General features: G+C 39.8%; 1 protein-coding gene across 3 annotated transcripts in view; it reads right to left on the reverse strand.

Annotated features, from left to right (window-relative positions):
• Galntl6 (UDP-N-acetyl-alpha-D-galactosamine:polypeptide N-acetylgalactosaminyltransferase-like 6) overlaps nt 1-26900 on the reverse strand; it is a 1140043-nt gene that overhangs the window by 181652 nt on the left and 931491 nt on the right. For all 3 annotated transcript variants that reach the window (XM_030243596.1, XM_017312847.2, NM_175032.3), the window contains 2 exons: nt 8239-8424; nt 4132-4315 (listed from right to left, as the gene is read on the reverse strand). In XM_030243596.1, the coding sequence (XP_030099456.1) occupies nt 4132-4315; nt 8239-8424 (370 nt within the window). The remainder of the gene's footprint in view (nt 1-4131; nt 4316-8238; nt 8425-26900) is intronic.

Consider the following 26900-nt stretch of genomic DNA (forward strand, 5'->3'; position numbering starts at 1 on the left):
AAAGGCACAGATAACAAGAAACCGCTAAAAGCATTCCACTCCATTATGTAAGTTTCCAGAAAGAGTCAAGATTGTGTGTTACTTAGTCACAGACCAGAAGTGTTCCTGAGATGTACTCAATCCATCCCACCCCACCCCATCCAATCCCATCCCATCCAATCCCATCCCACCCCACCCCACCCCACCCCACCCCACCCCACCCCATCCCATCCCATGCCATCCCATCCTATCCCATCCCATCTCATCCCAAGCCCATCCCAGTCAAGCCCAGCTTAGTCCAGCCCAGCCCAGTCCAATCTATTCAAATCATGATTCACTGATAGTAACAAGAACCACAACTATTCCATTTTCTCTTATAAGAACTTTTTTTTAACAATAAGATTTTTTTTCCAAATAATAAGTAAATACTTTCTTGGCATTCCATGTGAAGCATGAAGAGCCATTTCTTTCCCTTTGAGATCATGTTTCCCAGTTTAGGAAGTTTGAGCATCTTGAATTCTTTAGGCTTTGTAGATTATTTTAAGAAACGGTATTTATGCCACACCCAGGATCATATGTGTATTTATTTAAACTGGAACTAAATTCCGAGAAATAGCACATTTGCGTATATTGGTATAATGTTCTGAAAATTTAGTTCAATGTAATTTATTTCTTTAATAATTAAATACTGATCATGTCCTACTCATGACCTGATTTTCAAGTTGAAAAAATATAGTACCAGTCAACGGCACAGACAACTCAAAAAAATGGCAGACCAAACGAGCAAGCATGCGTTCGATCACTTTAGAACTTTTGATAGACTTGCTACAGGAAGATAATTTCTGCATGCCCATGGTGTAAAAGGTCCTGCGGGTTACAAGGAATTTCCATACTCCTCTTTCAAGTTCCTTTCTGCCCACCTTTCCAGCGTCCCATCCGTATTTTCCCACAGAAAGCCACACATCTCTGCAGTCTCTTGAAACTTGAAAGCCTTTGGGAGATGGATAGATAGTCAGCATTCATCCTGTGTATCTTACAGCCTCACATCTAGAGAAGCAAGTTTTAGCCTAAAGCGTGTCTGTTTATGAGCACATTCCGGTGACTGCTGTGATAATGGAATTGCTGATACGCCGCCGCTCAGAGGGCTTGGGTAACCGTTCTTTTGTTATTAGGAAGGCAAATGCAGTTTTTAAGATCAAAGTGGACACCTCCTGGAACTTACATTTATTACAAAGGGCTAAAGTGTCTGCATTCCCAGGCATCAAAGAGACTTAACACAGAAAGACGGTAATATTCAATAGACCCGGGCAATTTCTGACAGGACAGCCACCACCTAAGTGGTTGATAGGAATGAGTGGTAATCTCATTCCGAAAGTTACCGATCCTGTCAGAGCCAGGGTTAAGCAATGAGCTTGATATTGTGATGGCCACAGCCTGGGTAGTCCTGTCAGTGCAGGGGCTGAGAACACGTATACAATTTCCAGCTTTAGCGTGCCCTTTGGCAGAAGTCTGACTCCATTGTTTCTGAAAGCAGGGCCTCATTTTGCTGTCACGGTGGAAGTGATGCAAAAGGTCAACACAGTGAGTCACTGTTACAGTATCTGGACTGCCATCATAGGGATGAATTCCAGCCCTTCCGACACGGTGACCTAGATAGTAGCAATTGCACTGTGAAACATCTGCTGTCAGCTGACATCCACAAAATCTTCTGTGGGTTTTGGGACTCCTCTGTACGCATATTCTGTGTTGGCTAGTTTTTATGTCAACGTGACACACAGTAAGGTCATGTAGGAAGAAAAATATCTTAATCAGGAAAGTTCTTTTATAGGATTGGCCTGTAGGTAAGTGTGTAGAGTATTTTCTTGATTAGTGACTCATGTGGGATGGCTGAGCCCCTTGTGAGTGGTGCCACCCCTGGGCAGGTGGTCTTCCCTGCTATAAGACAGCAGGCTCACCCAGTACAGAGCTAACCAGTAAGCAGCCGCCTTGGAGTTTCGATTGCTATTATGAAACATCATGGCCCAAAGCAAACGGGAGAAAAGGTTTATTTGGCTTACACTTCTGCATCATTGTTGACCACAGAAGGAAGTCAGGGTATGAACGCAAACACAGCAGGAACCTGCAGCCAAGAGCTAGTGTAGAGATGATGTAGGAATGTTGCTTCCTGCTTGCTCCTTATGGCTTGCTCGGCCTGCTTTCTCACGATACCCAAAATGACTAGCCCATGATGGTACCACTTACTATGGGTAGGCTCTGCCACTTACTATGGGGTATTCCCTCCCACAAGCTTGCCTACAGTCTACCTTTATAGAGGCATTTTTTCTCAACTGAGGTTCCCTCTTCTCAGATGTTTATACCTTGTGTCAAGTTGATGTAAAACTGTCCAAGACAGGAATGTTCTTCCATGACCTGGGCATCCCTTCCTTTGTCCAGGTTCCTGCCTTGAATTCTTGCCCTGAGTTGCCTCCATGATGAACTACAAGTTGTAAGATGAAAGAAAGCCCTTTCCTCCCCAAGTTGCCTTTGGTCATGGTGTTTCCTCACAATAGAAACCCTAGCGAGGACATAGCCTTTCCTCCACTCTTTTATTCCAAACAATTGTTAATTTTTATTTACATCTTACTTTTTATTTATCAAATTAAAAAACCTGATAAGTAGTAATTGTGTATATTGTTGGCTATGACATCCTCTGAAATATACATGCACACACCTGAAAAGGGGTTTAAGTCAGGCATGTTAACTCACTACCTACTTACCCTACTTTCAGTGCCTTTGGCCAAGCCTTCCAATGGCTACCTTCAGGGATATTTGAGAAGCTGTTCTCGGTTAGGTCTGCTTCTAATACTTGTGATCAAGTCCTTCAAAAAGATCCCTATACATTTTTATAGCAGTTATGAATATTCCTGAACTTTGGTCAGAGCACATGGGAGAGCTATAAAGGTCCTTCATTATTTCTTTTCAACCACTTTCCAGACCTCTGAGAGGTTGAAACCCTAAGTGTAGAAGTGCTGCATAGTTAGTGATTATGTTTCCCTGGACAAGAGAGACGACGTTCTCCTGTTTTAGTGAATGACTTCTTAAATGCCCTTCCCTCACCCAGGGCTAGAGGAAACGTTTTCCTGGGAAAGTACTAAAGGCTTATTCGTAGTCAAATGGTTAACGTGATCAAAGTTGCGCTACTACTCGGTAACTTCCCTACTGCAAATTTTTTTATGGTGTCTCTTGTTGATGAAATGACAATATTGATTTTAATGCATTTTAAGTGGGTTCCTACAGAGCCAGCAAAGTTCTGATCACAGATATTTGATGCATACTAAACAACTACACCAGAGGTTTTAAAACAGTCAAGATTCTAGTCTGCTCTCTGGATATAGACTGGAATAGCTGTGATACACACTGAGTGGTCTCTGTGCTAACTCTTGTGACCATGTCGCTGTTCACCATTAGTGGCCCAGCAAGCTGTTAAACTGAGTCTTCTTTCATCTTTTTCTAGAAATGTACAATTCTCACTTCCACAATCAACAACAACAACAACAACAACATCATCAGGCTTTAGCTTTGTAGAAATTTGTTAACGGGTTATCATAAGTTCATCTCTTAGAAGCACTTAAATCAGGAGAAGGACTATTAATTATTTTCATTGGATTTGTCTTTCAGTGGAACTCTCCAATTTGAAGACATGGAAGTATTTATTTGGGAGCATTGGTTTCCACTAGAAAAAAAAATAGAGTTTCAAACATGATATAGATTAGAGACCCAAAATCTGGTTCCTACTTCATACTCATCCTCAATAAAAGAGAAGCAACTTAATTCCAGTAGTTTTTTTAGGCGAGAATACCTAAAGTGGATCATTCAGCTTCCTTGTGTTTTTATTCAAAGAATCCATGTTTCTGATTCTTTTCATTTACATAAACTTTCCCCTCTGCTTAGCAGCACTTAAGATGGTGATTTGTGTATTTAGCATAACATGTAATTTTAATCTTCTATAGCTTATAGGTGTGACCTTTATATGGTGTTTCGCATACTGTTACCACCTGTCTTGTTACATTTCATCAGAGATAATTGTCCTCAGGGGTCCTGAGTTTGACATGCAAGAGGCGTCACCTGTTATCTGCCCTCTCTCCCTTCACCCCTCCCTCAGCTGCTACTCACTCAAAGGGGTCGCTGGGGTCAGCCCTCTGCAGCTCTGGAGGGATCGGGATTCTTTTGTAGTACATTTCCCAGTCGAAGGCTCCTCGCATGGCATCCCCAGCTTGTGCCTCATACCCAAAGTGATTGTGGTCAATGACATCGATCATGGGACACACGATGGTTTTGTGGTTTAGTGCAATTTGGTCTGAAAAATGAAAGCACAAAATAGGAAATGACATGCTTGCCTAGGTCATCTATCATTTTCTAGCAAAGAGCATCCTACAGCTCCTTTTAATGCATAACACTTGCAGCCTTGGCGTCTCCCTGTCGTCATGAGAGCACTTTGCAGGAATCGCAGAGCGTCAGCCTTAACACGATGGGACACTGATTAGGTACAATTAGAGTTGTTATATTTTCCTTTAAGAAAGTTATGTCCCAGAGAGACTTGCAGAAGTCCATTTAGCTCGACTCTGTCACATTTTTGCTCTGACCTGTCCCCAATCTGTCATTTTAACGTGCCTCCAACATGCACAGAGTATAAACAGTACTTGTGCTCCTCCAAGCATACAGCTGAAGCCTGCTGAGAAAATACCGGCCTGCTTTCTGAAGGTTCCAAAATGTAAATATTTAAACTTCATGGTTTTTATAGCATCTAATCATAAAACAGTCATGATGGCTGCTCCCTCTCCTCCCGCTAATGACAACAGATCATATATAAAATTTTTTGCTGTCAAGTTTGGAGGAGAATTTCTTGAGCCACTATTCTTTAAGACTGACTCTACTTATCAAGATTGTGCACATTTTATCTTTTCCCCATCAAATTAAAAAACACCATTAGATGATACAATACTATTGCTAGGATGCTGCTGTAAAATCCCCCAGCAGTTACAGGATGATTCATATCCATGTTCTTTCTAATACTTCCACTATCCCTGGAAAGTGACTGTTGTTGTCATTCTATTTAGATGTAGGAAAACTGAGCTCAGAGAAGTCAACTTGTCAGGGAGGACTTAGCTTTGGGGAATAATAATCAGGACACCACCCCTGTTTAACTCCAGTTCCCAAACCTGCCTTTCTGGGTTGCCATGGTGCTTGTCCTACTGACAGGCGATTCTTCTTTTTCACCTTGTTCTAGCATCTTGCTTTTCTATCCAGACACTTTAATTGAGATCGAATTAACAGGCACCACAGGAAACTGGAATTTGTTTATTTTTGTACACGTAGAATAGCAATATGTGGAGTATCTTTTTTCCCCCTCAAGAACATGCATTTAATCAATTTATTACAACACTGCTGTCTGACAGGCAGGATGTTAAAGGACGAACACCTGCTCTCTTGTTATTTAGAAGACCTTTGGATGTGGCGTGTGACATTAAACAAAAGATATCATTTAGGAATATTATGGGGGTGGTTTTGTCTGTGTGCTTTTTCCCCTCAGAGATCCTGAAGCCAGTGCAATGTGTGTGAGATCAGCTCTTACAGGGAGGAAACTGCCTATTTACTTTGCATGTTTCTGCTTGGCATGGGGCAGGAAGCAAAAGGTTTTATTGGCTATAATAACAGGTGATATTTTTTATCACACTGATAAAACACTGTGTGGGAAGAAAAATCCCATAGGGCATTTCCCTTGCTTTTACACATGCCCATTCATTCATTCATTCATTCATTCATTTTTGTTATAATAGTTATCAACTGAGTCCATAAGTAGGCCAATCATTTTTTCTAAGTTGTGTGGCTACCATAGAGAACAATTTCACAAACACCACTGTAGTCAGGAATGGAGCAAAAAACTAGAAAATATAATAAATGACTAAATCCCATTATCATTTACAAGGTGAAAAATAAGACGGAACAGTGGTCAGGGGGATACAGAATGCTGGAGTCTGGAAAAGGAGGTGGTTTCAAATGCCCTAACCCCAGGGAGCCTCAGACAGCCTGGGGATTATATGTATCTTATTGCCAGCTAATTTGATACAAAGATACTAGATACACTATTTCAAGGTAACCTTCCTCATGGGCTCTCTGAGTCCCAGTCTCAGCAGGGCAAGCCTTATTATGAGCTTTGGTTTTATCTAAGTGGCGTTTTCCCAGAGGTGCGGACTATCAGAGTAAGGTTGAAAACATTCTGTCCATCACCTCTGCAGGTTTTAGGAGCATGGTTTCAGTGACTTTCTTCCGTCACATTCAGAACCAGCCTGATTTACAAGTTCCTTGACCAACAAGGAGTCCCAAGGTGATCCAAAGAGAACGAGTCTGTTAAATTAACTGTCAACGCTCCCTTCAAATTTCCTCTCCGCTCCCATCCTGCTGCACTAGCTTGGGGTGAGAGCCGCGTGACTAATTTTTCATCCAAGCCTTGTGCCTACGTTTCAATTTCCAGCGATCAAACAAACAGGCTCAATAGGAAATTGAAATTCAGGTATAATCCCCAAGGTGAAAAATGAACCAAGAAGCTATGTGGCTCCTCCTGTTTCTTCATTTTGGATGATGTATCAGGATACTAAGAGAGGGGAAAAAACAAGATAGCATCCCGAGCTTGAATCATTTTTTATCCATCAGGTCCACAGGAAATGAAATACTTTAATGAGAAAGAGTGGGCTGTGGGTGTTGCTTACTCTCTTTTTCCTTACCCCTACCCCTACCCCTACCCCCACCGCACCCCCACCCCTACCCCATCCCTATGACTCCTAGAGATTTTATCATTGGCATTTAGGGACTGTTTGGTTCATACAGAATTGCAGCCTTTTGCTAACTTGCTTGAACATTCAACAGAATATGGGCCAAATTCAGTATGAGGGACTCTTGTTGTTGCTAATGAAACTCTAAATGTCTGTGTCCTTGGACAAAGCGTTTTTAATTAGTGGCTCAGAAGAGTCTCTGACTGTTGAAGCATTGGGATGCTGTTGATTTAGAAGACTGGGCAGTCGAGGTAGAAGGACTGGCTGATGTGGTAGAGGGTGTTTATTGCTGGGTGTTGTGTTTTCACTGTGCCCTCTCTCTTGTTTTACTGGTGGAGCGTGGCTGGTTGAAGAGGAAATCCCACACAATGGGCAGTAACAGAGCACTCTTTCTGAGGCGGTTGGTGTGAAGGTGATTGTCACAGGCGTTGTTTCTGAAGCCAGGGAAACAATTACAGCAAAACTTCCTTTGGAGACATTGAAGAGAATGCTAAGATTTTCTACAAAGAATATTTTTAGGTATACAATTTCTTTCTTAGGAGTAATGGGCGGGTGGTTTCCTTTTTTTTTTCCCAAGTTCCATCTTTTTTTTTTAATTAGATGCTTTCTTTATTTACATTGAAGATTTTATCCCCTTTCCTGATGTTGTTGTAAACTAACAGAAAAAACAATACCCAGGCTTGACTTGAGCCACAGCTTGAGTTTCCAGCCGGAATGATGCCCAGCTTGTTTGTGTTTCTAGTGGTTCAGCGGGATGTGATGACATATGATGACATGAGATGACATGCAATGATGTGATGACATAATGACATGCGATGACATGCAATGACATGGCTTTCTCCCTTCTCTTCTCTTAGCCATAAGTCAGCATTTAACACACATCCTGACCCTTACAGCAGCTCAGTGGGTCTGTGAGATATGGAAGGTTATACATTTAAGGCTATAGGTAGTACTAGGAGTAGAAGGAAAAACAAAAGGACAATGGCCTTATAAATCTTAAAAAAAGGTCAAGTTGCTTCAATTATTATATCCTGAGGTAGAATAATTTTCTTTCCTTCTCAACAGTCTTGTGATAATTGCTAGTGTTTATGTATACACATGTGCATGTGTATTTTGATCTCATTGTAGTTATAAGATGACTAAAAATGTTTGGGGATTTTTTTCATTACTTTAGTGTTTACCCAATAAATTCAATGAAAGAAGAGACATACTATAAAAGAAACCATTTTAGCCTTAAGCTAGATTGCTGCCGGTACTATCTGAAGTGCTGTTTAGTACAGTTTTCCCATTATACTTGTGATCAGCAGTGAGTAAGATACAGTTCCAACTCAAGCCTTGGCTGAGTGCAACATTTACAGAAGAAACTTTGCACTCTATTTGCAGGGCCCGTTTCCCCAGCTTCCCAGGCCCACTATTCCCCACTGAGAGGGATGGTGACATGGGTACTCACTGAGGAGCGGGGGCAGCCAGTTCACATTGACCTCACAGTGGGAGTCTAGGAAGGTCAGCACCTCTCCTCTAGCCACGGAAGCTCCCAGGAGTCGGGTCCGGATGAGACCTTCCCTTTTCTTGGTGCGTACAATTCTCACTTTGGAAAACCGAGCCATGTAATCTTCTAATTTATCCTTCAAGTGTTCTAGGAAGGAAAGAAAATACACAGGAAGAATGCCAAACATTAGTCACAGCCGAGTTCTTTCCGGATGCTGTGCACAGAGCACATGCAAACGGTGAATCCAAGTGGAACATTTACAACGTCTATGTTTCTGTTCTCCTCATTTGGAGGAAGATACTGATAAGATTTGATGCTTAGGGGTTTTTGTATTTTTATTTATCCCAAAGCTTCATAAACTACAAATGTTATCCTTTGAATTCAGCACACAGCAGTGATGGTACAGCAGAGCTCAGTGATGCAGTAACTGTTGGCCAGTGGCCACCATGTTAATCCTGGCCAGCTCTTGCCAAGATGGGCACTGGCCTTCTGGTTCCTGTTGTGCAAAGTCAGAAGCACTTCCTGGCATATGGGCTCTTCTCCACAAGGGGAATCTTTACAGCAAAGTTTTGCCCATTATTTCGTGTGCCAATAGTGGTGAAAATATCAGGAAAATCAGGAAAATATCTGTCAAATCAGTAAGAACTACCCAGCTTCCCCCAGTACAAGGAAACAGAAAATTGAGAATTAAATCCAGTTCTGGCTTCTAATTTGAACTGGAAATGTGACTGACTTGGTGTTGAATTAAACGGGGAAAAGAAAGGCAAAAGAAATCCGACATGCTCATTTTGAATGTTGCCATCTAAGATTTGGAAATCATTTTCATTTTTCAAAATTGGACATGTTTCTTCCTTAATTAGAAGCAAACTGTAGAAATAAAATAAAATTTAGAACCCCTATTTATATGAAAAGATATTTTCTATTGGTTTTAAAATTACTCCAGTCTTTCAGTTTTTTTAAATGCAAATGGGTACATTTGGTGACGCTTTTGTGCAATATGTACTTTTATATTTTTATTCACTGCTGTTACTAGTCCATGTATAACTGTCTCATTTTTATGTCAACTTGACACAAGCTGAAGTCATCTGAGAGGAAGGAACCTCAGTTAGGTAAATGCCCCTGTAAGATTAGACAAACCTGTATGGTATTTTTCCATCTTGTATTTATTTACTTTGCATCCTGTTTACAGCCCCCTCTCCTCCCAATTCCCTCTCACACAGCTCCTCGCCAACTCCTCTGAGAAGGGGGATGTCCCCGAGTACCATCAACCTGGCATATCAAGCTATTTTAGGACTAGGTCCTTCTTACCCCACTGAGGCCAGACAAGGTGGCCCAGTTAGGGAAGCAGGATCCACAGGCAGGCATTAGAGTCAAGGACAGCCCCTGCTCCCACTGTTTGGGGCAGTATGAAGACCAAGCTACACATCTGCTATATATGTTGTGTGTTGGGGATGTAGGGGCTAGGTCCAGCCCATGCATGCTCTTTGGCTGGTGACTTAGTCTTTGGGAGCCCCCAAGGGTCCAGGTTAGTTGACTCTATTGGTCTTCTTCTATGGGTCTGTCAATCACTTCCCCAACTCGTCCACAAGAGCTGGTTCTGCAAATTCTCAGAAGAGCTCCATCTAATGTTTGGCTCTAGGGCATTTTCTTAAGTAGTGATTGATGGGGAAGGGCCCAGTGCATTGTGGATGGTGCAACCTTGGACTGTGGTCTTGGGTTGTATAAGAAAGCAGCCTGAGCAAACCATGGAGAACAAGCCAGTAAACAGCACCCATCCATGGCCTCTGGATCAGCTCCTGCCTCCAATTTTCTGCCCTGCTTGAGTTCCTTCCCTTACTGAGTTTGATGATGAACTGTCATATGGAAATATGGGTGAAATAAATTCTTTCCTCCACAAGTTGCTTTTGCTCATGGTGCTTCATTATAGCAATGGCCGTCCTAATTAAGAAAGATACCGTGAGGATTTTTCTGGAATTTCTGACAAGTGTAGCCTAATAGTCACCAAACATGTTTTAGAATGCAGTATGCTATTATTTATTTATTTTTACCTTTCAATCTTTTTCTGCATATCTCTAACCAGAATAAGTATTCCAGAGATGGAGACAACCTGAGAAACCAAGACTTCCACAAACCATCCATCTTATAATACTGACATGCAATGAAAATTGCCTAGAAGAACTTCCAGGAAAAGAATTCAAAAGAATGATTATAAGTATGTTCAAGCAACTCAAAGAAGTCATGGCTATATTCCAAGCAATCAAAACAACGAGACAAATGAGTCAGTAAATCCAAGGTATGAAAATAAAGCCAATAAATTGATAGTATTGCTGACAGAACCCCCAAATCCAAAAACAAAAATGCTGGTAAAGAACAGCTCAATAAGCTGTGTAAAACCTCAGCAGAAAGCCTGTCATGGTCACTGACTGGTAGGATTAATAATCGCAACATGATTCTGCACATAATTTGAAAAACAAAACAAAACAAAACAAATCCAAAGTTAGTATGAAATACAAAAGGCCAAGGTGGCTTAAACAACCCTGAACAAATAAAATAAAACAAAGCAAAATTGGCTGGAGGTATCATCGCCAGGTTCCAGTAGGTAGTTCGAGATCCACAGCTACATAAATGGACCTGGCTCAACATACTGGGTCACAAAACAGAACAAAAATATTACAAAGGTAGGGTAGGAACTTGCAGATGTGAGAAGAGGTTGACAGGGGTGAGAGAGATTTAAAAAAAGGATAGAAAGGAGAGATTAACTGCATACATTATAGACATCTGTGAAGTTTTCAAGAAACAAAATTAATATGAATGTTTATAACAAAAACAACAAACAAACTGAAAAACTGCTTGTGTAGGAATTGAAGTATATACACCTGTATCTCTCCTAAGCGACGTGGGGGATGGGAGGACTGAAATAATCTTCCTGTTACTTATATTGCTTGTTATGTAATAAGCATGATTGTTACAGGCTTGGTAGTTTGTAATAGTCTTGGCTTTTTCAAGCTGCATCTGTTCCTGATTAACCCCAATTACAGATATGTAGGAAAAGGCTGAAAGGTAAAAACGGCTTGTTGTGTAATACAATCCATTATCTCAGGCCTTGGAATGTCATGATCCTTGTTTGTATCCACTAGACCATGGGACGATAACTTGTAAATCTGAAAACCTCAGATTCCTCATAGTTCTTGACATAGAGTCCTGACGACTTCACAACAACACACTTCTGAACACTGTAGCTGGCAGTTTTCCAACACTTGGCATCTGTACTAAGGCCAGAGAGCTCTAGAGGAAGCAGATGTGCAATTCCCCACGGTAGACTAATGCATACCTGGCACAGCCTACCTTTCCTTTAACCAGTCCCAAGTCTGTTATTGTTGAAACTAGCTTGCATATAGCCCAGGCTGGCCCTGACTTCCCTCCACGATGGATCAAAGTGTAAGGTGAAAGAAAACTTTCCCTCCCTGAGCTGCTTCTGATCTTGGCGTTTCCTCACAGTAATGGAAAACTAATGACAGAACATATAATCTTGCAATGTGTTTTGCGGGCAATGTAGTAGATTATTACTTCATACAATAACATTATGGCATTTTGAGAAGAATGCAAGAACTGATTCTGTAAAATATGTAGCATGTTTATAATGTAATTTATTGCAGCTCATTTATTACAAATTTAACTTGTGTATTTATCACTTACTTTAAATATTGATAAGGTGTTGCACACAACATACGTGGGACTATTTAAGCACTATTTTCCCTTTTCTCAGAACATTCTTAAGAGCTACTTAAAAATGAGCTTTGCCTTCGATTACAAATATTTGTCATGCAATTCACATTTGCAATTATGACATCTCATAAGATTTTATATAAAACTAAAGAAATCTTAGCATAATTTATAGCTTATGATTGTTCTGTTGAAATTAACCTATAGTGTGAACTTTTCATTTTCTTGAAGTCCTGTATTTACTTACTATATTCTGATGCTGTAATTGTTGCCTGGTAAAAGGGGAACAGCTGAAAATGGAAAATGGGTATGTTGCAGAAGTTTTTCTATGAAACATTGTTTCTAAATGTTATGAACGTGTGTATGAATGATGCATCTTCTTACAATAAAACATATCTCTTTTTAAAATAATTTAGTTCTAGTTTTTTACTTAAAATATTCTCCTTATTGTGATAGAATAGGAAAGCAGTTTACATACATCATTTGTAATTCAGTTCACATGTTCAAATTTCAATATCTTACAATGAGCAGGGCAAAGTCAGAGGTCCAAAACAGTCATAGTGTTTGATCTTGAAAAATGTCAGAATTAGGCCAATGATGCTGCATTCTGTAATCACTAGAAAACTCTTATTATTATTATTTTGTTAAACTCTATTATTATTTTGTGTGCCTTGTCAGTTTGTCTACATTTTATGTTTCTATACCATATGCATGTAATTCCCTCAGAGGCCTGAAGAGGGCGCCGGATCCCCTCATAGTGGAGTCGCAGCTGCTTGTGAGCTGCCAAGAGGGTACCCTGGAAGCTTAGCCATTCTCTAATAGCGGAGCTGACAGTCCAGACTGGAATAAAAGCCTTTAATTTTACAAACTATAACACGTAGTACATTTTTAAAAAAAGATTCGTTTATTTATGTGCATGTGCTTGTGTTTTTATGTATGCTTGTGTTTGTGTATGCGCATGTGTGTATGGATACCCATGGAGGCCAGAAGAGAGTATCAGAGCCATTTAGCTGGAGATACAATGTTTGTGAATCATCTGACTTATGCACTCAGAAACAAGCTCCAGTCTTCACGATTAAGTGCTCTTAACCATTGAACCCTTTGTCTACCCCAGTATAGCTTTTTAATTTAAAGAATAAAAACCCAACACAATACAATTTAATATTTGAATCATTGTTGATATGATAGAACAAATTCACATATGCCTACATATGGCCTTTAAATTTTACCCATTTTAGTTAGAATTATAAAGCACATACAACAAAGCTTAATAGCTAAATAATTTAAAGTGCAATGTTCAGATTTTTGTGGAATCAACCTCTACAAGTTTTTCTTCTTACTTTCCAGTAAAACAATACATGACTATATTCCTTCTTCCCATCTCTGGGAAACCACTGTTTTATTTTCTGTTTTTATATGTTTGACAATTATATATGACTAATAACTAGAATCATAAGGTACTTTTTTGATGACTGTCTTGTTTGATTCTTGTTTAATCCCGAGTTCATTCATTCTGCAGTATGTGTCATAATCTATCTATCTATCTATCTATCTATCTATCTATCTATCTATCTATCTATCTATCTATCATCTAATCTATCTACCTATCATCTATCTATCATGAACAATACACAGTTTCTATGCTAGAAGAAGTGAAGAACTCAGGGTGTTCTGAGTGCCAGGTAAGCTCTCTACTCCGAGCCTCTCTCCTCATTCTATAAAGAATAAATATTATTCAATTTTGTTTATATTCTACATATTTTGCTTATCCATTCATCAGTTGGTGACTCTTTGGATGACTTCCACCTTTTGTCCCTTGTGGATGAGGTTGCTATGGAAGCAGAAGAGCTGGGTCACATACACCTCTAGTGTTAGTATTTTGAAGATCCACCATATTGCTACTTTTCCATAGTAGGCACACCACTTTCAGTTGCCACCATCAGCATACAAAGGTATCCACTCAGCTCTAATATCCAGATGACTCTGTGTATCACATGACTCTAAACAATTTTAGTTGTACATGGAGGAAAGATGACCTACTAAGTGACAGTTATTCTGTAAAAAAGTCTAAATGTTGACAAAATACTTTCAATATAGTATATATCTATCACAATAAGAAATGATACAGTAATTAAAGCTTCAGATTAAAATAATTAATAAAGAAGACTCCAGAATTTGCAGAATAAATGATCAAGGAGCACAATATTCGAAAATACACTTCTTATTACAACAGAGTTAATAAAAACTGCTTTCCATATGTCTGTGTCAAATCCCCTGCGGCCACCTTCCTTCCTCTCATCTTAGATATGTGATCCGCATCTATCTGGTGACTCTTACCAATTTTATCAGGGAGCTAAAGGACACTTTGTATCTAATTAGCTTTTTAAAGTTAATTTCTGTTTTTAGGAATGCACCTTTTAAATATCTTGTTATCTTCTGATTCTAAGCAAACTCACTTTGTATCTTCCAGTAATTCCACTCGTCATTAAGACTTTCCTCAAATCTCATTTTACAAGATTGTCTATCTTGAGACATAAGGCAGAGGCTCTAAAAATGACTTTATCAAAAAAGATGTATCTAGAGTGCCAGCTTTATTTGTGCTTCTACATTCTAAAGTCCTCACAGGTAAAATCACATTCTCAAGTGTCAAAAATTTCCAGGCATTTCAATATTTCTGTATTGTAGTTTGCGTAATACCACGTGATGTGATTTTCAAACTGATTTTTGTTGCATTATCACAGCAAGGCTGATGCGAATGGATGGCTTATTTGTACCTGTGATATACACATTCACAAGTGGGTTAAGTGGCCTTTTGTTGTCTGGTTTCCTATAGTGACATTTCATAAAACCAAGAGTTAGCGTTATGTTCCCCCCATCAATGCAATTAATGATTTTGTGATACTTGTTTTCCTAAGACAAAAATGTGGACTAGGAATGTTAGCCATGTGTCAGACAATTAATTACAAGGAATTATGAGCAGCATCAGTGAGCTAGGGAGTCATAGCCGCTCAGTGGATGCAAGTGCACACATCACAGTAGCAAGATACATGAGTATCATGGAACTCAAAAACCAAGGGATTTATAAAACATCTTTAAAAATTTTAACGTGATAACAATCCAAGTCAATTGACCGGAGAAACTATAAATTAATCTTTAGATATTTAGGAAACATAAAATGTAGGTGACATAGTCAAGAAAATCTCTCACATAATAGAGCAGTGAAGACATCAGATGGGGTCTGTGAACCTCTGCATTTCCTGAAAACACCTGTGGCTTTGCATGGAAAATATATAAGCACACCTAGGAAAGGTTGACTTACTTCTCATCTGTCTTCTCTGAAGAATCTATTGAAATCATCCGGCTGAGGTGCTCCATGGATAGAGTTACACTCAGTATAATGGCAAATTAACATTCATTCTGGTGGTTGAATATTGTCATCAATGAGTACCAAAAAACTCCAGAGACCTCAGGAATTTGGCTTAACTCCACAATAAATAAAGATAAATCGGAAAGGATGCCACTAAACAGTTGGTGTGAGAAAAAATGCTGTGTCAAAATTTCAATTTACTCGAGAGCAGAACTAAATTAAAGATCTGGGAATTGGTCCTGTTTTCAAGGCCACAGAAACTCCCAGTGCTTAACGATATTCTTGTAGTGCAATATAGAAGGAGGCGTGCAGGAAATGGTTTGTCTGCCCTTGTTGAAGGGAATTGAGCTGCTAACGATATGTCCTCTCCAGGAATTGTTCCATTTCTTGATAACACTATTAAGAAATGGGGGAAAAAAAGGGACCGCACAGGACCATTTTTGTCCTGGATCAGAATGTATAAATGAGAATATTGAAAGGACCAAAGCTGAGGCTCAGATTCCTGAATAATAAGCAATAAAATTTGACAGCATAATGGATGAACACAATAATAAACATGTCCACGGAAATTGAGTGCTTGCAATAATGCCAGCCACTATTCTAAGATTCATTCATGTGCTAATTATTTAATCTTCATTTCATGGATAAGGAAAATTATCCTTACTAATAGATGAGGACAATGAGTGTCAGGTAATTTAAATTTTTTCCTGGTGTCACACAGCAAAATAATGCCTGGGATATTTTAAGCCTTAAAAACACAGACATTAGCCAAGCATTTGCCAAGTCCTGTATTGGCTCTTCCTCCTCCCCCATGCAGCTTTTCCTGGTACCCAGCCTCAGCAAACAGCTGTATCCACAGATGCTGGTGGTAAGTTCTCTTCTTCCCTGCATTCTACCCACTCACTCCAGTACTTTGCCAATGACCATCAGTGTTTAGAGATCTCATGTCTGCCCAGTCTTCTGTCCCAAGTCCTCACCCAAGCATTTACACAGCCACCTTGAACCCAGAAAACCCCGGAGAGCTAGTTAATTGGAAACACTTCAGCTTCCCCACTCATACACCAGGAATTGGAAAGACAGAGTTTCAAGAAATTCCTACCTTAATCTGAAACCAACCAAGGTTTTTAAAAATTTAAAAATAAATCAGCACCATTAAAAATAAATCAGCATCTTTTTTCCATTGTGTATTTTTGGCTTCTTTATAAAAAAAATCAAGCATCCACAGGTGGGTGGATTTATGTCTGGGTCTTTGATTAGATTCCATTGATCATTGATCAACCAGTATGTATTTATGTTAATACCATGGGACATTTTATTACTGTAGGTTTGTAATGCAGCTTTAAATTAGGGGTGGTGATAGTTCTGGATGTTCTATTATTGTATAGGACTATCTTATCTACCCTGGGTGCTTTGTTTTTTCATATAGAGTTGAGTATAGTCTTTAATCATCCATCATCTATAACCAGGCAAGGTGCCTGGAGAGGGACTGGAACAATGACCCAGCCATAAAACCTTTGACCTATAACATGTCCTACCTTCAATATGTACTGTGATAATGTGACACAGAGCTTATGGGAGTAACCAACAAAAGCCTGGTTCAACTTGAGCTCCATGCTATGTGATTTAGCCCACTCCTGACAATGCCTGAAAGGTCATGAACCAGAGGCTGGCCAACTCAGAGTCCCAGGATTGAGGATTGACTGGGAAAAAGTTCAATGACATGATGCTTAATGATATTCTGCTATATACATAGGTCAGTGCCTTGCATGATTGTCATCAGTGGGTTATCATCCAGGAACTGATGGGAACAGGTACAGAGACCTACAGTCAAGTACCGTGGAGAGCCAGGAGAACAGTGCAGAAGAGATGAAGAGGATTGAGGTCACCACAAGATCATGATTCACAGACTCAACTAAGCAGGACTCATAGGAGCTCACAGAGACTGAAGCAAGAAGTGGAGGGAAGGCAACTCTGATTGGGATGGGAAATATGAGAGAAGAATAAAAATACATAGTTTAATTGAAGTTATAACAACACAGAAGTAGGGTATGTATTCTCTTTATGGAAACCACTGATAATTAAACAAAACTCAAGTACCAGGTGTAATTTATTGCCCTTCAAGTTGTTCCTCATGGGGATCTAAGAGATCTCCCCAAATAATACAGTTACCGCCATTTTACTTGGCTGATCACTAGAACTTGAGAGCAAGGCCCTATGACTGAAGGCCCCACATATTTTGTCACAGGATTATGAGAAATCAAACTGGTGTCATACCGGGCGCCTCCTCCTGATAATTACTAGCTCTGAAAGCACCGTGAGCTGCTAGGCTGGCTGCTAGGAAAGAGAGGTACTGTCACTCTAGCTCCATCCACATTTCTTAAGATGTCATGAGTTTGCTCTCCTTTAAGACTGGATACTATTGTCTTGTGTATATACGACGGTGTCTGTATTCATCCATCAGGTCATGGACACCTAGACTGATTTAGTAACTTCGCTATTGTGAATACTGCTCCAATGAGCTGGGAATTTATATACCCCCATTGAATATTGATTTGACTTGTTTGACTCTCTATTTGTAGGTATGTATATATAAGAGTTATAGCCTATTCTAACTCAACTCCTAGTTTCTGAGAAACTTTCATCGTATTTTCCAGTGGCCAAACTAATTTACATTTACATCACAATGTGTAAGGTTCCTTTTGTCACAGCTTCACCTGCATTTGTTAAATAATCAGTTAATAACAGTTGTTGGGGTGAATACTGGTGAGCTTCGATATGGATTTCCCTGATGGCTATAGAAGCATTATTTTCACAATTTTATCGGCCATTGGTACTAGTGTCTGTCCACTTTTGCCTACTTATTGATTGCACTACCTGATTGGTGCTTTTAAAAATTCTTTATATAGTCTAAGGTTTATTTCTCTGTCATATGAATGGTTGGCAAGGCTTCTCTCTGACCCTGTAGCCTTTCTGTTTACTCTGTTGTTGTTGTTGTTGTTATTGTTTTCCATGCAGAAACTTGTTAATTTGACAGAACCCCAAACTTTGAAATTGCTAGAGCAAATCAAGAAAGGAACTGCTTCAAGACACTGATATAGTCATTCTCAGAGATAGTTGTTCTGACAACTTAGGAAACAGAAGCAAAAATTGATATAAAGGATTACCCTCCATTTTTTATTAGAAAGTAACTTGGATCAGACTGGCATGCCATCAGCACCTCTTTTCATCCTCTTTCCTTCCCTTCCTTATAAAATTAATGAACTATCCATGCACCTCGTGAGGCTGTGGATCCCCACATTTCTCATCTGTTCCAAGGGGTACCTCCTGTAAAATCCTGCTGTTACATATTCTTCTGAATTACCCTGTCATCAACAAAAGTGTTTTAACATCCTTCACTTCAAAAGCCAGCCTCTTCTCCCCATACAATTTCCCAGCTCGTGCCGTGTTCTTCACTTTCTTTTGCAGCCACAGTGTTTGGGGAGTTATTAGTGTGCACTCTCCATGTCTGCCCCCTTTCACTCTTGAAGTCATTCCCTTTATTTGTTCAGGATGTTCTTTGGTGTCAGCATGAACAGCATTGCCCCAGATACCTCGATCCTTTCCTTTGGGAAATAGGCACTAATTTAGTTTCAAAGGGACTCTTCTGACAGAAGCACTTCTCATTTAGTCTTTGAGTAAAAAGATGGATGAGAGAACTTAATACAGAAGTAGAGTGGAGAGGACAAAGCCAGGTATTATGAAGGAAACAATTTTGAATATTATCGAAAGAAGAGAAAATTCATTCTGAGGCAGAGAGGTCTCATTGTGAACAAAAGCGCTTCTGTGGCTGCCCCGTAGGGTTAATTGTGGCTGGAATTCAGACTTTGCCACTAGACCCAGCAAGGCAGGGGTCATGTGGCAAGATAAAGATCCCGGAGAATGTATGGAGCGGCAAAAGCCTCTGGCTTTAGTAATTGAAAGCCAAACTGGACAAAGCAGTATGAAATATAATTTGGCCCTCTTCTCCAGGGAATGGAGAAAATGATCTAATAGGTCTTTTCTATCTCTGCTTTTTGTGACCTCTGGCTGTTAACATCACTCTCCCTCGTTATGTCAGAATGAATTGCCTATTTACTGCTGAACTCTCGAAAGCGGTTTTTCTCCCTAGGTAAGACAACAACCTACCATTGGCCACATGCACTTCATTTCAACTTAATCAATGTCCAGAGAGTCATTTTTAAATGACTAACATTATTTCCAGGAAATTTGGCTGACTCGCTTGGTACATGGGATTCTTTTACGGTCAAGCCAGACCACCTCCAAACTTCAGAAGAAATTACTAAAATATATGTAAAATATATTTGCAAAATGGGAAGCAAAATGAAGTGATGCGGCCTTTAAATTGCCAATAACCTCCACAGGAGAGCCAGTCATTAGGACTTGAAGCACCCCCCACCCCCCATGACAATAAACACTGATAAACAGTGATGCAGGTTGACTGCATTTATATTCTACAGTATTGCATAAATTTCCCTTTCTTGGGCAAGCAGAAGGAATGGGAGTCATTTAAATTTCTTACCAAGTAATAAATAAAGGGTAATGGCATTCTTTGGAGAACACACACACACACACACACACACACACACACACACACACACTTACACATTTCTGTCACTAAGAATAAGTGAAAGGTGGCTAATTTGTAATTTGCAAAGAGAGAGAGATCATTGTTTTTTGCACAGTCTTGATTAAATGAGGCAATAAATCATATGTCTAAAACATGCCAAGCATCTGCCAAGGCGAGAGTTGGCTCAGAACACGAGGAGCCCTGCACCAGCCAGTAGTAGGAGTTTTACAGTCTGTCAATGGTTTGATAAGGAAGACAAAGGGTCACACTATGTATCCTCTACTGATAGTCTGGAAACACATTTTCCATTGTAATTCTTTTGTTTGGCCCTCTTCATCTTCATTTAAATGGCTGAATCTCCTGGAGCCTCAGTAAGGAGATATACACTTTCTCTCTTAATGATGTACCTCCCGTGGTCCCAGGATTATTTTTACACTTGACCAATTTCACCTATTGAGGAGACTGTAAGTAGTCAGTGTTCTGCAAACAGAAAGAGGTATGGCGTTGATGTTTTCACACTTGGGAAAGACAAGCTAGCATTTGCAGCAGCTTCTCTCTCAGGACAGACTTGTTTCCCCTAATACCTTTATATCAATTCTGCCTGACACTCACAGTGTGCATTAGGCCGTATTCTTGTTTGAGTCTTAGGTTGTTCTTTCTACCTATTCCATTTAGCCTGATGCACATCAAAAGGTATTACAAATCTATCTGATGAAACGAAAAGGTAACAGGTATCCAGCCTGATACTAAAACTCAATGCCCCTTGTTGAGCAACTTTTATTTGGTAAATAAAGGTAAGGCGTACGCACAAAGCAGCAGCACAGAGAATCCTGGGAAACTGAGGACCCTGTTTGCAGACTCCATGAGCTTTCAGTGCCAACAGCACTGCAGTAAATACTCACATGGAATGAAAATGCTTCCTAATAAGACTCTATTATTTTTGTGATCAACACAGATGGATGGCAAATGAATTGTGCAAACGAAGGATGCTGGAAGTGGAATTAGAGGTATGAGATTTGCATAGGTTAGTCAGGGCAGGGCTTGTCTTAGGAATAAAGTAATAAGAAGGCAAAGATACATAGTCCTGAGGTGTCAGCTCATCCTACAGCCAACCAACTAAATAACAAACCTGATCAGGCAGGCTCTTAGGAAATAACTCTAAACTACTCCATTATGTGAATTTAAAGGAGGCAACGAGAAAAACCAAACACTAAAATAAGCAGTAATTTCTCTTTTTCCTTTAGTGACTATAATTAAAAAAGTTTCCTCTTCAGGCAAGATCTTACTATGAAGGGCAGGCTGCCTTAGAACTCAGGTGTCCTGCCCCAGCCTCCACAGTGAGTGGTGTGTAAGCATGCATCGGCATACCTGGAAAGTTTCACAAAAAACTCATATTGATATTTCATAAGTCAAACAACACATCCAACACACATGTGGATAAAAAAATTAAATGCAAGATTATATATAGAAAAACGCTCATCCCCAGGATTTCCTAACTAGTGCTTTTAGCAATCTTATTTACTGTTTTCTCTTTCATAGTCCTAGGGTGTTATTATTTAAGGCGAAAGCAAATAACCACCAGTCTGAGATGGGTGACTTAGGGATTGCTCAATGCTTTTGGCTTTTGGGTCTAGCCTAAGGGGGTGGGCATTTGCTTTTGGGAATCGCTTCCAGCTTCCTGTTTGAAAAGCTTTCATGTTTTCTGGTAGTTCTGAAAGCAGTTCACCTGCCCTGCCTGGTAGACAGCAAGCAGATGATAAAAGTGCATTCCAGGTAGGGTTTTTGTTTGCTTATATTTCTTAAATGAAGATTCTCTCTAGTTCATCCCATTATGGAATTATTGATATTTTTCTTCCTGGAAAAAAAAGTTAAGGCACTCAATTCTCCCTGTCCACTCGCATACGGAAGTGTTAACTGGACTACCACGGAACTGAGGGTCCCTTAACTAGCTGTGACATTCTGCAAAGCAAGACCATTGATCACTTGTAATCTTAATGGATTAGAACTAATTTCCAAAGACCTGGGGTTTCCTCAACTGGAAAGGAAGTAAATTAAAAGAAACACCAACAAAACCCCACATACAGAAAGCATAAGCTCCAGGGAGTGAAAGTCTCTTCTTAACCAAGCAGATGACGGGCGATGAGTAATGATCTAGAAGGAACAGCACACCCCTCTCTGAGAAAGAACCTAGAAATGTCTTCCCATGCCTGCCATGCACGTGTGTAGATAGGCAGCTTGGTCTTCATGCCCCCCCCCCCCCCCAACAACTGGAGCAGGTGCTGTTGCCTGTCTGTTTGTGGATCCCATTCCCCTAACTGGTACACTTTGTCTGGCCTCAGGGGAAGAAGATGTACCTAGTCTTGCAGTGAATTGAAGGGTGCTGAGGATGGAGTGGGGGCGGATACACAGAGGGAGACTTCTCCTTCTCAGAGGAGAAAGGGAGGGGGTAGGATCTGTGTGAAAGGATACATGGAGGAGGGGGGCTGATATTGGAATGTTAAGTGAATAATTTAATTAACAGAAATGTCTCCTTTCTGTTACATTCATATCAACCTTTAAAGAGCATCTCTTTGAACTCCACCACTTTCTGTCTCCTATTCCCAACATACTCTTACTACAGCTTGTATTTTATATATTACACATTTTTATTTGTGATTTTTTTTTTTAAATTTTTCTCTCTACTAGGATTAGGTCTTCATAAGATCAAAGTCTATTTGCTTTTCTTTACATTTGTATCCTGCGTGTCTGGGCTAGGACTTGTCATATAACTAGCCAAGGCATGAAGTGTAGTTAGCAAGTTCACCTCTACATTTAAAATATTTGATTTTTCTCTTTTCTGTGTTTGCTGTGAAGCCACCTCATACCCAGCCCAATGTCAATTCCTCATGGTCTTTGCTGATCACAGATGAATTTACAGTCTTAAAAATTAGGCATCATAGAAATCAAAGCAAGACTAGAGTCAAATCATCTCTCTATAATAGGAGAAAACTCTTAATGATTCCTCAAGTATTTATACTACATCAAGGCCATCTTGAGACATGCCTGCAGGGCCTCCCTCTTTTTCTGTCTTTGAAATGTTACTTTTTTTCAGTCTCATACTGATGACTCCTTTTTGGTGTAACAGGCAGTCTTTGTCTTTCTTTTCTCTTCTCTCTTCCAGGCTGACTGACTCTAGTTCAGATAAGACAGTGAATACTGAAATACCTTGAGCACGTACAGTTTTTTGAAGTTAGGTCTTTTAAAGCTATTTCAGAGAGAGCTGATCTTTGCATATAATTTCTTTTAAATTTTATCCCTTGCCATGGGCTACGCAGGAGGAGCGGCAAATGGCTTTAGAACTTATGGAGACCGGTCCACAGGTTACCACAGCCACATGGGTGAGCCTTGTGTGTCATGGCCCCAAGGATCATGTGTCCTGAGGACTTTATGCTGTTAATGGAGTTCTGCTCTGCTTGCTGCCCTCACATCCCTTTTAATCTATGAACTGTATGAAAACGCCAAGGAAGCTTCCAGTCCCTCACTGGGCAGAATCTCACTGGCACCCACAGTGTTAATGCTTGATCTCTTTCAGGCTGCTGCTGCAGCAGAGTAATGATTCATTCACCACCCTAAGAAAGGACTTAGAGACATAGACTGTCAGCAGTGACCACCACCCTTAGAAAACATTTGGAAAAATGAAATTGTTAGAGAAGTTAGGTTGAGATGTTTTTATTACTGACTCTGATGTAGGGGGTACTTTGAAGTTCAGATGGGTACACTCTTATTAGTTAAGCTAGAGACCTTTTATTGTCAGGGAACAAGAACAATGGCAGCACTGGCTGACATGACTCTCACTGAGGCTGGGCTGGTGATGATTGGTTTCTTATGCCCATTTTTTATCCTCAGCTTCCTGATATGATTTATTAAGAACTGCTGATGAGTAGATAAGCATCTTGAGGATTTAAGGTAGGTATGACTGACTTTTTTTAATATAAAAGTTTAGATCTGTGATTCTTTTAAGATTCTTAAAAATTAGTTTTAAATTACTCCTTTTTTTGTAATCACAATTTGCTGCCTTCCAGTAAGAGAAACTGGCTGAGAAAACTTGCTTGTTTTCTACTTTGTTAATCTATAACAAGTTACTTAGCAGCAAGTGACTTTTTGGGAATAATTTGCTTTCTTTATCTGTACTAGGTAATGTTATTTCTTGTAAAGGTGTTGGAACACACATTGTTTCCATAACCATACACTAGAAAAAACTAAAAAGTAATCACATTGTAATTTCATAGTGCTCCAAAGACTTTTGCTGGAATATATAAGTTATGGAAGGAAGAATAAAGTATGAAGGTTGGAGCATCCATCAACTCTGTGTATGTGTAAGGTTTGTGTGTGTGGTGGGTTAGAACATTGTTCCTTCCACCCAGCAACTATATGTATGTATGTATGTATATATGTATGCATACATGTGTTCATGTGTGCAAAGTCTGTGTGAATGGGAGCTGTAACACTGTTCCTTTTATCCATCAACTGTGTGTATGTATGTATTTATGTAAAGCTTGTCTGGGTGTGTGCTGGAGCTTGCTCCATCTACCAATTGTGTGTATTTATGTATTTATGTGTGAAATGTTTGGAACCTACTTGCTGGAGCTTTGCTCTAACTATTCTATTTGTGAATGTGTGTATATGTGTGTGTGTCTGTCTGCCTGCATGTATATATATGTCTGTCTGCATGCATGTATATATTTGTGTGTATAAAGTTATTGGACTCTTGCCCTTTGTTTCATTCTCTCTCTCTCTCTCTCTCTCTGTATGTGTATGAGAGTTTTCTCTCTTTCCTTCTCTCTCTTCACCAGCCCCAAGGAGTTACAAGAGTTCACAGTTTTTCCACTGGCCACAGGGATAGCCAGTCCCAGTACACCATCTAGAAAGGTATGTTTTTTATTTAAGTATAGTTAAACACAGAAACCCTGCAGAAGGAACTATAGGCAACTAAAGAATGCCAAGAGTGTCAGAAGATCAGACCCTTTGGCTATCCAGTAAAGAATGTTCAACCCTGAAAACATCCATAGGAGTAACATTCTAAAGGCTGCACAGGTTATATGTAGGACTATATGTGTATATGTACACATACATGTGTGTGCAACATGTGTTTATACATATGTATGTATAATAACAAAAAGGACATGAATTTGAAAGAGATGAAGAAGAGTGTATATTGGAGGGTTTGAAGGGAGGAAAGGGAAGGGGGAAAGGATATAATTATATTATAATCTCAAAGTATAAAGGAAATAATTAAAAAAAGAAATGTATGGAATCTTTCAAGGCAGTACTTACAACACCCTTCTTCCCTCTTAGGAAAAGTTCCTTTGCACTTATTTTAGAAATGGGAAGGAAATACAAGCTATAAGTAGAAGCTGAAAATTTTCTCCTGCAGTTGTCCTCTGACATCCACAATACAAACATATACATACAACTATATCACATACACATGCACAGATTAAAAACAAATACAATTCTACAATATGTCACCAACATGGGGAGTTTCTGAAACTCACTTTACTTTCTGTACAAGTACATTAACTCAATGAAACTTACAGCCTAAAATTAGGCTTCATTATTGACTGTCTCATAAATAAAACTTTATGAAAATATGACCATGGTTTATATTATCTTAAAGAAAAAACTGAAATTTCTTTTTTTTTTTTTTTTCCATTTTTTATTAGGTATTTAACTCATTTACATTTCCAATGCTATACCAAAAGTCCCCCATATCCACCCACCCCCACTCCCCTGCCCACCCACTCCCCCTTTTTGGCCCTGGTATTCCCCTGTACTGGGGCATATAAAGTTTGCAAGTCCAATGGGCCTCTCTTTCCAGTGATGGCCGACTAGGCCATCTTTTGATATATATGCAGCTAGAGTCAAGAGCTCCGGGGTACTGGTTAGCTCGTAATGTTGTTCCACCTATAGGGTTGCAGATCCCTTTAGCTCCTTGGCTACTTTCTCTAGCTCCTCCATTGGGAGCCCTATGATCCATCCATTAGCTGACTGTGAGCATCCACTTCTGTGTTTGCTGGGCCCCGGCATAGTCTCACAAGAGACAGCTACATCTGCGTCCTTTCAATAAAATCTTGCTAGTGTATGCAATGGTGTCAGCGTTTGGATGCTGATTATGGGGTGGATCCCTGGCTATGGCAGTCTCTACATGGTCCATCCTTTCATCTCAGCTCCAAACTCCGTCTCTGTAACTCCTTCCATGGGTGTTTTGTTCCCAAATCTAAGGAGGGGCATAGTGTCCACACTTCAGTCTTCATTCTCCTGAGTTTCATGTGTTTAGCAAATTATATCTTATATCTTGGGTATCCTAGGTTTGGGGCTAATATCCACTTATCAGTGAATACATATTGTGTGAGTTTCTTTGTGAATGTGTTACCTCACTCAGGATGATGCCCTCCAGGTCCATCCATTTGGCTAGGAATTTCATAAATTCATTCTTTTTAATAGCTGAGTAGTACTCCATTGTGTAGATGTACCACATTTTCTGTATCCATTCCTCTGTTGAGGGGCATCTAGGTTCTTTCCAGCTTCTGGCTATTATAAATAAGGCTGCTATGAACATAGTGGAGCATGTGTCCTTCTTACCTGTTGGGGCATCTTCTGGATATATGCCCAGGAGAGGTATTGCTGGATCCTCCAGTAGTACTATGTCCAGTTTTCTGAGGAACCGCCAGACTGATTTCCAGAGTGGTTGTACAAGCCTGCACTCCCACCAACAATGGAGGAGTGTTCCTCTTTCTCCACATCCTCGCCAGCATCTGCTGTCACCTGAATTTTTGATCTTAGCCATTCTGACTGGTGTGAGGTGGAATCTCAGGGTTGTTTTGATTTGCATTTCCCTGATGATTAAGGATGTTGAACATTTTTTCAAGTGCTTCTCTGCCATTCGGT

The sequence above is a fragment of the Mus musculus genome, chromosome 8 (genome assembly GCF_000001635.26).
Source record: "Mus musculus strain C57BL/6J chromosome 8, GRCm38.p6 C57BL/6J".
Classification (NCBI taxonomy): Eukaryota; Metazoa; Chordata; class Mammalia; order Rodentia; family Muridae; genus Mus; species Mus musculus.